Source organism: Myotis lucifugus, unplaced genomic scaffold (assembly GCF_000147115.1).
Source record: "Myotis lucifugus unplaced genomic scaffold, Myoluc2.0 scaffold_48, whole genome shotgun sequence".
NCBI classification, from domain to species: Eukaryota; Metazoa; Chordata; class Mammalia; order Chiroptera; family Vespertilionidae; genus Myotis; species Myotis lucifugus.
The window spans coordinates 5,060,134-5,073,404 of NW_005871096.1; the positions used below are offsets into that span (position 1 = coordinate 5,060,134).

General features: G+C 40.7%; 1 protein-coding gene across 1 annotated transcript in view; it reads left to right on the forward strand.

Annotated features, from left to right (window-relative positions):
* SMIM14 (small integral membrane protein 14) overlaps positions 1-13,271 on the forward strand; it is a 57,812-nt gene that overhangs the window by 22,780 nt on the left and 21,761 nt on the right. The window contains exon 2 of the mRNA XM_006088497.3: positions 5,551-5,660. Within this exon, the coding sequence (XP_006088559.1) occupies positions 5,586-5,660 (75 nt within the window). The 5' untranslated portion in view covers positions 5,551-5,585. The remainder of the gene's footprint in view (positions 1-5,550; positions 5,661-13,271) is intronic.

Here is a 13,271-nt window from a genome sequence, read left to right on the forward strand (position 1 = left end):
ATCCTGACATCCTGGCAAAAACATTTTTAAAAAAATTGATTTTAGAGGGGTGGAGAGAAACTGAGAGAAAGCCTGACTGGAGATCGAACCCGTAACCTTGGCACATAGGGACAACACTCTAACCAGCTGATCTACCCAGCCAGGGTACAATTTTTTTTTTTTAATATATCCATATATAATTGCACTATTAGTGATAGTAATAGTGATACTGTGTGCAATTACTATGCTGTACAATTTGTAATTTGTACTATGTGCTGTTGATAGAATTAAAATTGCTAAAGACTTTCAATGAACGCCTTTACATCTATACAGATTTAATTTTGTTGTATCCTGTTCTACAGAAATATGGGCACATAAACTTTTTTATAACATTATATTAACAAAGAATTGGAAAGGCCCTGAGTAATCTCTACTAAAGATTTGCTAAAATTGTATGTACATGTTTTGGAGTATTAAAAAGAATGAGAGGTAGAGCTTTATGTATTGAAAGGTCTCTAAAGCTTTTTACGTTAGGAAAAAGCAAGTTGCAGAACATGTGTAATATAATCTCATAAAACCCACCAGGATGATACATGTGTATATATAATTCTAAGGGTGTGATTACATATAAAATCACCTGGTATTATTCAGAACAGACTGCTAACTGGGGTGGTACCTCTGGGGAAAGGAAGAAAAATTGGGGGGAGAGAGGAATGGGAAGGTTGACATTTTTCATTTTACTCTGTGTGCTTTTGGGGATGCCACTGATTCCAAGTGATCTGATAAAGATATACATCACTGATAATGTTGCTATCTTACTATTTCCTACTAGGAGGATTTGGCCTAATTAAGAACCACTTTTAAGAAGTCTATTTCCCAAGGAATCAATTCTCTATATAAACACGTAGTTCCATGGCATAATTCTAGAAAGCACACTGTAACAAAACTACAGTATCTACTTTTTCACCCCTTCCAAAGTTATAAGCAGGCAATTAAATTTGATTCCCCAGTGATGAATGATAGAAAGTAAATTAAACCCACCCAGCATGAGCTGAAGTGTTTAAGGTTCTAACAGCAGACAATAACTTAGTTAACAACACTGGAAAATTCCCTCAGCGCATATAGAAACTGGATGACTCGACTGACATTACAGCTGAACTCTACCAGGAAAGGTTTGTTAGTTGTAGTGGATGGAGAAAATGACCCAGATCTGAGGGATATCGGGAATTGTATTTGTCCTCTCAACATACAGAGTGCACTATTGTACTACTTTTTTGGGTTGAGAGTTGTTTAGGAGTGGATGGTTTGAGAGATTTAAATGTATCCACTTATTTTGTGCTTTATGCTGCCTCATAAATCACCTATAAACTGTTGCTTAATTTAGGCCCAGAATCAGATTGGTATCACACATATTAATTATAATGGGAAAATACTGATGCATAAATTAGATACTTGTTATGGAAATTTTCAAAGTAAAATTATGTAGGAATATATATTTATACCTATTACCTAACTTCAATAATTATCATCTGTGCCCATATTTACTTCACTCCTTCCTCTCCTGGATTTTTTAAATTTTGAATTTTCTTCAGTGCACGTTTCATATTTTTATGATTTAGGCCTTTTGTAACTGATAGTAATAAAGATGGTTGTCTTCAAGGGTCAAGCCCATGCCTTTGGTGTTATTTAACGCTAGGGGCCTAGTGCACGAATTTGTGCACCTTGAAAGGAACTGTGGGCTGCGAGCCTGCGGTGGGCACAGGGGCGGGTCTCGGCCCATCCTTCGCGCCCCCCCCCCCGCCCCTCCTGCCGAAGCCCCTGGTCCCCCATCTGCTGGCAGCCCCGCTCCTGCCATTGCCGCTCGCACACGCTGATGGTGTGGAGTGATTGGGGCTGGCGCCAGCAGCGGGTATGAACAGGGCTGGCGCTGTCAGTGGGGACAAACGGTGGCTGCTGCCCCAATTGCCCCTCAGGAGCAAGGGGAGATGGAGAAGCCCTCAGGGGCGATCGGGGCCAGCAGCTGCCGCTCACTGCGTCGAGCAATCTGGACCAGTGCCGGGCCCCGGCAGCAGGTGTGAGAAGTGGCTCCAGCACCGGCTGCGGGTGTGAGCGGGGCCAGCGCTGGCAATGGGTGTGAGTGGGACCGTTGCCGGCAGTGGGTGTGAGAAGCGGCTGCCCGCCCCCATCGCCCCTCAGGACCAGGGGGAGATGGAGAAAGCCTGAGGGGCGATGGGGGCCAGCAGCTACTGCTCGCACCCGCTGATGGTGCCAAGTGATCAGGGCCGGCGCCAGGTGCCGGCAGTGGGTGCAAGCAGTGGCTCCGGCACCGGCAGTGGTTGCGAGAGGGGCCAGTGCTGGCACCAGGTGTGAGCGCCAGGCGGAACCGCAGTGCGCAGGAGCAAAGAATTTTCAATAACCACCAGAGGCTTGCCTCGATGACAGCGACCAGTGCTCCGGCTTGGTCTGGTGCCCCCGCTCACCTGTTCCACCATCACGCTGCGGCCGACGCCCACCATGTTCCACGCTTTGCCACCTGCTGCTGATGCCCACCATGTTCCACTCGCGCCCCGTGGTGGTCAGCGCACATCATAGCGACTGTTTGTTTGGTTGTTGGGCACTCGGTCTATTTGCATATTAGCCTTTTATTATGTAGGATTGTTCTTAGATATATGTTGGGGAGGTGAACACTCCTCTGAAATGTGAAAGGCAAAAGCATTGCATTCATTCATTCATTCATACATTCATTTAAATGTTTTTTATTTTAGAGAGAGAGGAAGGGAGAGGGAGAGAAATACTGATATGAGAGAGAAACATTAGTCAGCTGCCTCCTGTGCGTGAGAAACATTGATTGTCTGTCTTCTGTACTTACCAACTGAGCCACACAGGCCAGGGCAAAAGCATTGTTTTAGATTACTTTCTGTCCAAGGCCTCTTCTAGGCTGATTTACTGGGATTCTGATTGAGTAACTCAGTTTGGTCTTGCCCTGGATGGAGTAGCTTCTTTTTTTTCCTCTCTCTCTCTCTTTTTTTTTTTTTTTTTTTTAGGAGTAGCTTCTTAATGTCTCTGGACATCAAGGGATTTAAATGTAGGGTGGGATTGGTTAAGTTTTTTGCTTAGCTGCTGGTGTGCTGAGGTCCTAGCCAAAAGAACTGTTTCCATTCTATTTTTTTAAAAAAACAAGTACTATTAAGTGGAAACTCTTAACTGAAAACTGAATAATACTTAAAACAGCTCAAATTTACATGAAGAAAATTCCATAGAAGAGTAACACTATTGAGGAATGTCCTATTTATGAATATTTTTTCTTATTTTACTGGAGAGGCTAATTAAAACTCATGTATACTTTAAAATTCTAGTCGATTTATGTGCTCCTGGCATATATAGACACACAGAAAGTAAACCTTGGCAAAAGTCAGTAAATATTTATTCATCCCTGTGGCTTACTCAATGAGGGAGGTGTTTACAGACAGACTGATGACTAAGATGGGTTCCTGCCCTTAAACTGTGTGGGTTTAAAATAAATTTTTTTAAATGGGTGATAACGACACGTCTCCCTTTCTTTATAAAAGTCAGTTTGCTAGTACAGTAATTCCTCACTTAATATCATTGATGGGTTCTTGGAAACTGTGCCTGTCAGCGAAGTGATGTATAAGAAACCAATTTTACCATAGGCTAACATATAAATAAGAGTTAAGTTCCTATGGCATATTTCTGGTCACAGAAACATGACCAAACTGCTATATAAAGACCCAAAACACTTCTATTAGTAAACATTGAAATAAATGTGAGCTATACAGACATTTAAGAAAGATGAATAGCCCTGGCTGGTTTGGCTCAGTGGATAGAGCGTCAGCCTGTGGACTGAAGGGTCCTGGGTTTGATTCTAGTCAAGGGCACATGGCTAGGTCCCCAGTAGGGGGTGTACAGGAGGTAGCCGATCAATGATTCTCTCTCATCATTGATGTTTCTATGATGGATTCTCTTTCCCTCTCTCTTCCTCTCTGATATCAATAAAAATAGATTTTTTTTAAAAAATGCTAAAAACAAATAAGATAATTTTAGTTTCTAGCCTGCTTATTCCACTTCAGGATGGCATGTGTCCAGAGCCTCTCCCCACAGCTCAAGGTGCAAGGCTGGAACCCACCCTGGACAGGACACCCTTCCATCTCAGGGACGGGGACACACACACACACACACACACTCTCAGACTGGGGAAATGTAGACACTCCAGTTCACATGACATGCACATCATTGGGATGTGGGAGGAAACCTATGGAGACATGGGGAGAAGTTGCAGACTCCAGACAGACAGTGGGCCCTACTGGGGATCAATTTTTTTCTTCTCGTCAACATCATAACAAAACTGTTATTGGAGGACCTACTGTACTTTCTTAGCATTTCTGTGTTTAGAGGCTCCAGAACTGGATAGGTATTAAGCCCTTTATTTGTTTATTTTTAAATTTTTATTGATTTCAGAGAGAAAGGGAGAGGGAGAGATAGAAACATCAATGATGAGAGAGAATCATTGATCAGCTGCCTCCTGCACACCCTCAACCGGGGGTTGAGCCCGAAACCCGGGCATGTGCCCTTGACCAGATTCGAACCTGGGACCCTTCAGTCCTCAGGCCGACACTCTATCCACTGAGCCAAACCGGCTAGGGCGGTATTCTTTAGTATTTGAATTTCATTTTTAAAAATCTTAGTAAAATATCCTTTAATTTTAACTGACATTTTATTGGCCTAGGGAGGAAGGAAGGACCAGTATTTGTAAGTGGACACTTGCTTATATCACACCAGCAGTCTGAGCCCTTTTTTTTCCTTATGGACAATTTGAAAAGACAGTTGAGAAACAGGCTTTCAAGGGTAACTTTATGTATAAGGGTGGATTATATTTACTTTCAGAGTTTTCTGTGTTGGATATATATAGTCAGTTCTCTAACATGAAGGCTAATCAATTTTCAAAGAAAGGTGTGGACACAGAGTGGCCTCAGGCAGAACTAGGAAGTAGTCAGAATTGATATTTGGTGTTTCCTGCTTCTGGACTTACCCTTTCAATCCCTACCTCCCCTTCAGAAAACAGATGGGAAGTAGGTTGTCCTGCTTGTTCTACAACTGGATTTCATCTCAGTATTAACTTGGTATTTCCCCAAATCATCACATAGAAATCTGCCTCATACTTTTCAGCAGCTGTAAAGGATGTACTTATACTATCATTTATTTCATCAGAACCACGGGGATAAACACTTAGCATTACCATTAAAATTTTTCCCCTTATTTATTGATTTGAGAGAGAAACTTCTATTTGTTTTTCCACTTATTTATGCATTCATTGATTCTCGTATGTGCCCTGACCAAGATTTGAACCCATAGCCATGGTGTATCGGGATGACATTCTAACCGAGTAAGCTACCTGGCATAAAATTCATATAATATTAGTACTAAATTCATAGATATACGTTATTATAAACTAAAAAGGACTATTTTGAATTGTACAATATATGAAATTTTCATAGCTCAAGAGAAAAAGTAACTCTGAATGATAGTCTTACAATATTTTTTCCTTTCTCCTAGATTTAAACAGTCAAGTTAAATCAAGCTGGGTAATCATGGCAGAAGGAGGATTCGATCCCTGTGAATGTGTTTGCTCTCATGAGCATGCGATGAGAAGGCTGATCAATCTGGTGAGATGAACAGGACAGTCCTATTCAGAACTGAACTGTACTGCTTCTGCTCTGTTTTTGTGAAAATGCTATGGAAAGATTTTCATCTGATGGTCACTAAAATTATTTCCTAGTTGGAATTCCACAGTGGTTTAAGTTATGGTTAAAATACTTACCAGCAATTATTTTATTAAAGATAAAAACAAATTTCTTTATTTATGTTAGTGAAATTCCCCATCATTGTTGGGTAACATTCTGCCTATAGTTATTAGCTATATGGAGCTTGTTTACCTGATAAATTGCTGTGAAGTCAGTTTCTGTTAATGATATAGTTCAAATCCTACTCCTTCAAATGGTATGACAATAAAAATCTCTTTGTAAAGCATTTCAAAATCCAAATTATTTAACAGAGGCAGATTTCTGACCAACATTCTTTGTTTGGATAGTAGTCTATAGACTTTGAAGGAGGTTTGAATTGTGGTGTTTTTAAGATTTCCCAAACTTATAAGCTTAAATATGGGGCTATTTATGCATTATACTTTTTATGTACAAAAGGAGAAATTTAACCATTATTAACAATAAAGCATATTGTTATGTTATACATTATAACATTTTGTTGTTTTAGAATACTCTTATACAAAGGTATATTGTCATTGGCCAGTTAAAGGCAGGCACCAACATTTGCTCAAATATTTGAATTGTTGGTAGTTAATAAGGTTTTCTGCTGACTCAGTGTCTATATATAGTAATCAGAAGTGTATTTCTTATAAGTGATATTTCTTTTTAGAATCAGCATATACTAAGACATATGATCCTCAAGAATGCATTAGAGGGAAAGCAATAAACTAAGAACTTATAAATTAAATCTTACTCTTGTGGATATAGAAATATAATGGCAATGTCATATCTGTGATAACGAAAGAATATTTTAAAAAATACTGAGGAAAGAATATTTTTAAAAATATTTTCTCCTGTGTATTCATGAAGTTAAAGAGCTGATAATTTTTATTTCTATATTCAGATATTAGGAACAACTTTTAGGTCATATTTTACTCTTTCAACCCCATAGCTAATGCAGAAGAAACAAATCCTTTAAGCTCAAAACATACCCTTAAAAACATATCCAGAATCCAGGCATTTCTCACACCTTCAGTGCAACATCCTGGTCTAATCTATAATCATCTCTTGCCTGGATTATTGAAATTAGCCTTCTTATAGGTCTCCTCTTGCCATCCCTGACTCCCCTCAGGTTCAGTCTCACTACAGCAGCCAAAGTAATCTATTTTTGATAAATGATAAAGGAGTGGGGAAAAGCTGTCTCAAAAGAATGTGATACTCTAAATCTCAGACAAAATATAATTCAAAGCCAAAACAATGAAATGGGACACGGGAATTACTAATATATTGACCAAAAAAACCCAGTTCATCAAAAAGATATAAACCTTTATGTTCTGAACAACAGAGAATGCAAAAACTACTAGAAATACAAAAAGAAGTGTTTTAGAAGTATCTGAGAAATGCTAGTGAAAGCCATAGGGATGCCTTTGCAGGTTAGAGAGAGAGGTGTGCAGGTCAGTATATGTTTGTAAGTGCATAGAAGCGGTTCCAAGCGATATACCTCAGACTCCTAACAGTTACATTGGGGAGAGTTTGAAGGAAGTCGGGTACTATTTTAAGTCCATAGAAAGCATCTAATGTAGGTTTTCCTTTCACAAATGAGGAAACTGAGATAAGAGAGGTTAAGTCACTTTTCCCAGGTGTTGGAGTTGACTAGAGGGTGGCAGGGGATGCTCAATCTGACAGCTTAACTCCAGGCCCTGCCCTGCTTCTTTAGTACCATGCTCTGCTCCACTGCCTGTTGATCTCCTTCAGGCATTTAAAAAGCACTATATTTGAAATCAAGGGCGGGGGGGATGGAGGGACATCTGTAATACTTTCAACAACAAAGATAAATTTAAAAATAAGTAAATAAGTCCTGGGATGTAAAAAAAGAAAGAAAGAGAAAAGAGAAGAAGAAAAGAGAAGAGAAGAGAAAAGAAAAAAAGAAAAACCAAAGGGGCAGTGGAAGGATAGGAGAAAGGAGGAGAAAGACTCTTCATTATATTTTTACTAGAGGCCCAGTGCACAAGTTCGTGCACCAGTGGGTTCCCTTGGCCTGGCCTGCGGGATCAGGCCAAAAGCGGCTCTCCAACATCCCCCGAGGGGTCCTGGATTGCGAGAGGATGCAGGCCAGGCCGAGGGACCCCACCGGTGCACGATTGGGACCAGGGAGGGGCACAGGAGGTTGGCCAGCTGGGGAGGGACTGCAGAAAGGCTCCAGGGTGTATCTGGCCCTTCTCGCTCAGTCTCAATCAGCCAGACTCCAGCAGCAAGCTAACCTACAGTTGGAGCATCTGCCCCCTGCTGGTCAGTGCACATCATAACAACTGGTTGACTGGTCAACTGTCTGCCCCCGGTGGTCAGTGCACATTTTAGCGAGTGGTTCAGCGGCCTTAGCATATCATTAGCATATTACGCTTTGATTGATTGGACGACCAGACACTTAGCATATTAGGCTTTTATTATATAGGATGTTTAAAAAGTTGTGAATATGCCCTAGTCCCGTGGTCGGCAAACTGCGGCTTGTGAGCCACATGCGGCTCTTTGGCCCCTTGAGTGTGGCTCTTCCTAAGCCTAAGGAGTACCCTAATTAAGTTAATAACAATGTACCTAACTATATAGTTTTAAAAAATTGGCTCTCAAAATAAATTTCAATCGTTGTACTGTTGATATTTGGCTCTGTTGACTAATGAGTTTGCTAACCACTGCCCTAGCCGGTTTGACTCAGTGGATAGAGCTTTGGACTGTGGATTGAAGGGTCCTGGGTTTAATTCTGGTTAAAGGGCACATACCTCAGTGGCAAGCTCGATTCCTGGCTCTGGTCGGGGTGCATGTAGGAGGCAACCAATCAATGTTTCTATCACATGGATGTTTCTCCCCTACCCTTCCACTTTCTAAAAATCCAGGGAAAAATATCCTTGGATGAGGTTTAATAAAAACAAAAAACCTGCAAAACAAAACAAAAGGCTGTGTGAATGTATTGTCTATTCAAATAATTAATTTAAAAAGAAAACTTTGTAAGCACCTTCGAAGGTATTACAAGCAGTACAGTTATATACAAAAATTTGTAATTACAGACTTTTTCCACTGGAGAATAAAATTTTTGAATGTACTCTTAGGTGATTTGAAAAGAAAATACTGTATTTTACAATGTTTGGCTTTTCAATAATTCTAATAAGATTTTCTTCTCTTCTTTGACCTTCTTTTAATTTCTAAACTGGTAGAATTTTTTCTCATCAGAATGTAAAACATACATATAAAAATAGAAAAAATGTGTATGTCCCCTAAGGCTCAGTGATACAAATAGCAATTCAGACTCTTCTCTACTGCCTCATCAGTATTTATATACGTTTTGATTACTTAAAGTGAGTTGTACCAGAACAAAGAATATAATCTGGCCAAAACCGGTTTGGCTCGGTGGATAGGGCGTCGGCCTGCGGACTCAAGGGTCCCAGGTTCGATACCGGTCAAGGGCATATACCTTGGTTGCAGGCACATCCCCAGTGGGGGGTGTGCAGGAGGCGGCTGGTCGATGTTTCTCTCTCATCGATGTTTCTAACTCTCTATCTCTCTCCCTTCCTCTCTGTAAAATATCAATAAAAAATATATTAAAAAAAAAAGAATATAATCTGATTTTCATTCATTGTATTGTCTATCTGCAATATGGACTTTCAAGTAAATGATTGTATCTCTGATTATATTTATAGGAATGTTTTAAAATGATACATTATAAACGGCATTTAAGTTCAAGGTTGATAACACTGCAGTACAAAAAATGCCCAATTTGGGGTGCTGGTGACAAAGCTTTACTTACTCTCTTGGCATATCTCGTCCTGTGATTTAATTATATCACTGAGTTACACAAGTGTTAGACTGTTCTTCATGCAGTAGTATTTTGCTGGGTGCATGTATGTTTCTGTTTGTCTCAGGAATGTTCAAAAACATTAAAAATGGAGGTATTGCCCAGCCGGCATGGTCAGTGGTTAAGCATCAACCTATGAACCAGGAGGTCATGGTTCAATTCCCGGTCAGGGCACGTTCCCCGGTTGCAGCCTCAATCCCTAGTGTGGGGTATGCAGGAGACAGCCGATCAATGATTCTTTCTCATCATTGATGTTTCTATCTCTCTCTCCCTCTCCCTTCCTCTCTGAAATCAATAAAAAAATATGTTAAAAAAATGGAGGTATTACCTGACATTACAGATATTTTTCTTAGTCTGATACTCTTCAAATACTGCCTAATAGGACTCAAAGGAGGTAGATATGAATATATAGTAAGTCTGTCTCAATTAAAATTAGGTATCTTTGTCATGTTACATATAATTCTGTGTTTTATTACTTGACTTAATATGGGAATATACATAGTGATAAAAATAAGGATATTTAGTGATGTAGAATATGTAGTAAGATGCCAACATAAAACCATAATCTAATTATAAGTTATTCTTTTATGTTGTCTAGTATTTTTTGTCCCCCATCTGAAGTCAGTACTCTTTTTTTTAAAAAAAAAAAAAAAAAAGAGGTATTTAAAATTACTGTATCTAGTTTTGGGTTGTTTATTTATTTTTATTTTTCAAAACATTATTTCAGAGAGGAAGAGAGAGAGATAGAAACATCAATGATGAGAGAGAATCATTGATCGGCTGCCTCCTGCACGCCCCACGCTGGGGATTGAGCCTGCACCCTGGGCATGTGCCCTGACAGGGAATTGAACCATGACCTCCTGGTTCATATTCAACCACTGAGCCATGCCAATTGGGCTAGTTTTTGTTTGTTTTAAAATATTCATTTTTCCTTAAACCATACAAACTGCCTGGAGAGGGGCTTTTTTTTTCCATTTCCATTGAAGCCATATGTAAACTTACTCTGGCTTCATCCTTTCCTCCTCCCTTGCCACCACCTCCTTCTCATGTTTTCCTGACTGGCTGTCTCTTGGTATATAGTTTCTTCTATAATGATAGGCGTTTCAGAAAGAGAGAACAGATGGATTTAGAAATGTGAACTTGAATTATGCTCTGTTTTCCCTATTCTCTGTTGTAATCTAAGATTTGGAATGCAGTAATCCTTTTTTTTTTCTTTTTTTTTTTTTTGCTTGTTTGTTTTGAGCTCCATTTCAGCTCTAATCTAAATAGTGTAATTTTAAACTTCTCCATCTTTAATTTACTTAAATTTGTTTCCGTATTAAAGTACTATAAGCATGTGATCTGGGAGATCCTTGAATAGATTCCTCTATATGGCCTGACAGCCCTGTGAATTGTGACTAATGTCTTCTGTACTTAAAGAAAGTCATATTAAAGACCTATTGGCTTTGCCGAAACCGGTTTGGCTCAGTGGATAGAGCGTCGGCCTGCGGACTGAAAGGTCCCAGGTTCAATTCCGGTCAGGGGCATGTACCTGGGTTGCGGGCACATCCCCAGTAGGAGATGTGCAGGAGGCAGCTGATCGATGTTTCTCTCTCATCGATGTTTCTAACTCTCTATCTCTCTCCCTTCCTCTCTGTAAAAAATCAATAAAATATATTTAAAAAAAAAAAAAAAAAGACCTATTGGCTTTTACCTTGAAGAAGATGTGGACCTGAAATCTTAAGAAACCTCTCTATCTAGCAAATATATCTACTACAAGTATATTTTAATTTTTGTAAAATATAAGAAATGATATATGAATATGTTCTTTTGAAAAAAAGCAACCAATGTATTAAAAGTAAGACTGAACTCCTCTGTCACTTCTCCAAATTGGCTTATTTCCTGCTTCTCTAGATGAATTTGGTATGCATTTTCCCAGATCTTTCTAACAGATATATATTTGTATACTTTCCCCCAATTCAATAATAGTATTTAGCATTTTCCATGTTGCTACAAAGTCTTTTTAATCATATGATCAACTTACAGTCTTTATTTTAGTCAGTAAAGGAAATTTTATTGGACTTTGGAGCCATGCCAGCACAGCCAAAGGTTCGGTTAGCCTGGGGGCGTAAGGGGGGGGTGGCAAAGGATGTAGAAAAGACAAAGAGAATAAGCTGGGTCTAGTGCCTGACTGAGGCCACAAAGAGAGATCCAGACAGCAAGCTGAGCCTTTATTTTATAGCCAGAGGTAAACAAGGTAGTGGTCACCATAGTTACAATGTTCTTGTGAGTTTCACTTGTTTTGGCAGCACTTGCTGCATCTCCCTCAGCCCATTAGCTACATAGGTAAGATCTAGGGAGGTCATAAGGTCAAGCCTAATTATGCTAACAGGGCTGTGCCCTCTAAGCTGGGACTTGTTTGTGGCTTTGCCAAGGCTTAACCCTATAGCTGCTTCCTACAGACTTCTTTCTTAAATCTTAATGTTTTTTTTTTGTGTTTTTTTTTAATATATTTTATTGATTTTCCACAGAGAGGAAGGGAGAGAGATAGAGAGTTAGAAACATTGATGAGAGAGAAACATCGATCAGCTGCCTCCTGCACATCTCCCACTGGGGATGTGCCCGCAACCCAGGTACATGCCCTTGACCGGATTCGAACCTGGGACCTTTCAGTCTGCAGGCTGACGCTCTATCCACTGAGCCAAACCGGTTTCGGCAATCTTAATGTTTTTAATCACTGTCATCCAGGCAATAGAAGACTAGATACTCTTCCTGCAGTAGAGTTTGTTTTATTTAAAAGACTAGAGGCCCGGTGCACAAAAATTTGTGCACTCGTTGGGGCGGGGGGGTCCCTCAGCCCGGCCTGCGCCCATTTGCAGTCCAGGACCCCTTGGGGATGTCCACCTGTCGACTTAGGCCCACTTCTTCTGGCAGCCAGGGAGCCCTCAGGGGATGCCGACTAAAGGCTTAGGCCCCCAAGGGAGCTCTGATGAGGAAGCTGGGGTTACAGAGGAGCCACGCTGTCCCGCCCCGCTGCTCTGGGTCGGGTCGCACACAGGACACCCGGGTGGGCCGGCGAATCGCTGCTGCCTCGCCTGGCCGCCCCGGGTCGGGTCGCACATGGGATGCCTTCCGCCCCGAGTCGCAGATAGCAGGCCCAGATGGCGGCAGGGCAGGCGGGATGGCGCTGTCCCACCCTGCCTGCAGTATGCAAATTAGCCGCCATCTTTGTTGGCAGTTAATTTGCATATCACGCTGATTAGCCCATGAGAGGCGTAGTGAAGGTACAGTCAATTACCATGTTTGTCTATTATTAGATAGGATAACTATTGTGTGTCCTCATGGCACAAAATTCACACAGTGCTAAATGTAGAAAGGGAAAGACAAAAAGTCTCCCTGCGTTCCCTAACTCCTTATTGCCACTTTATCAAATTTGAACTATTAACAGTTTCTTTTATATTGTTCCAGTTATTATGGCTATATAAATAAGCATCCCAAAACTTAATGGCATAAAACTACCTTTTATGGAGTTCACAAACTGTGTGTCAGTTCATACAGAGCGCAATGGAGGTGGTTTATCTGCTGTACAGCATCTGGATTCTTAGCTGGAAGACTCAGGCTGGGAGCCAGAAACATCTGGAGGCTTTTGCTCACTCACTGTCTGGCAGTTGATGCTGATGGGCAGCTGAAAC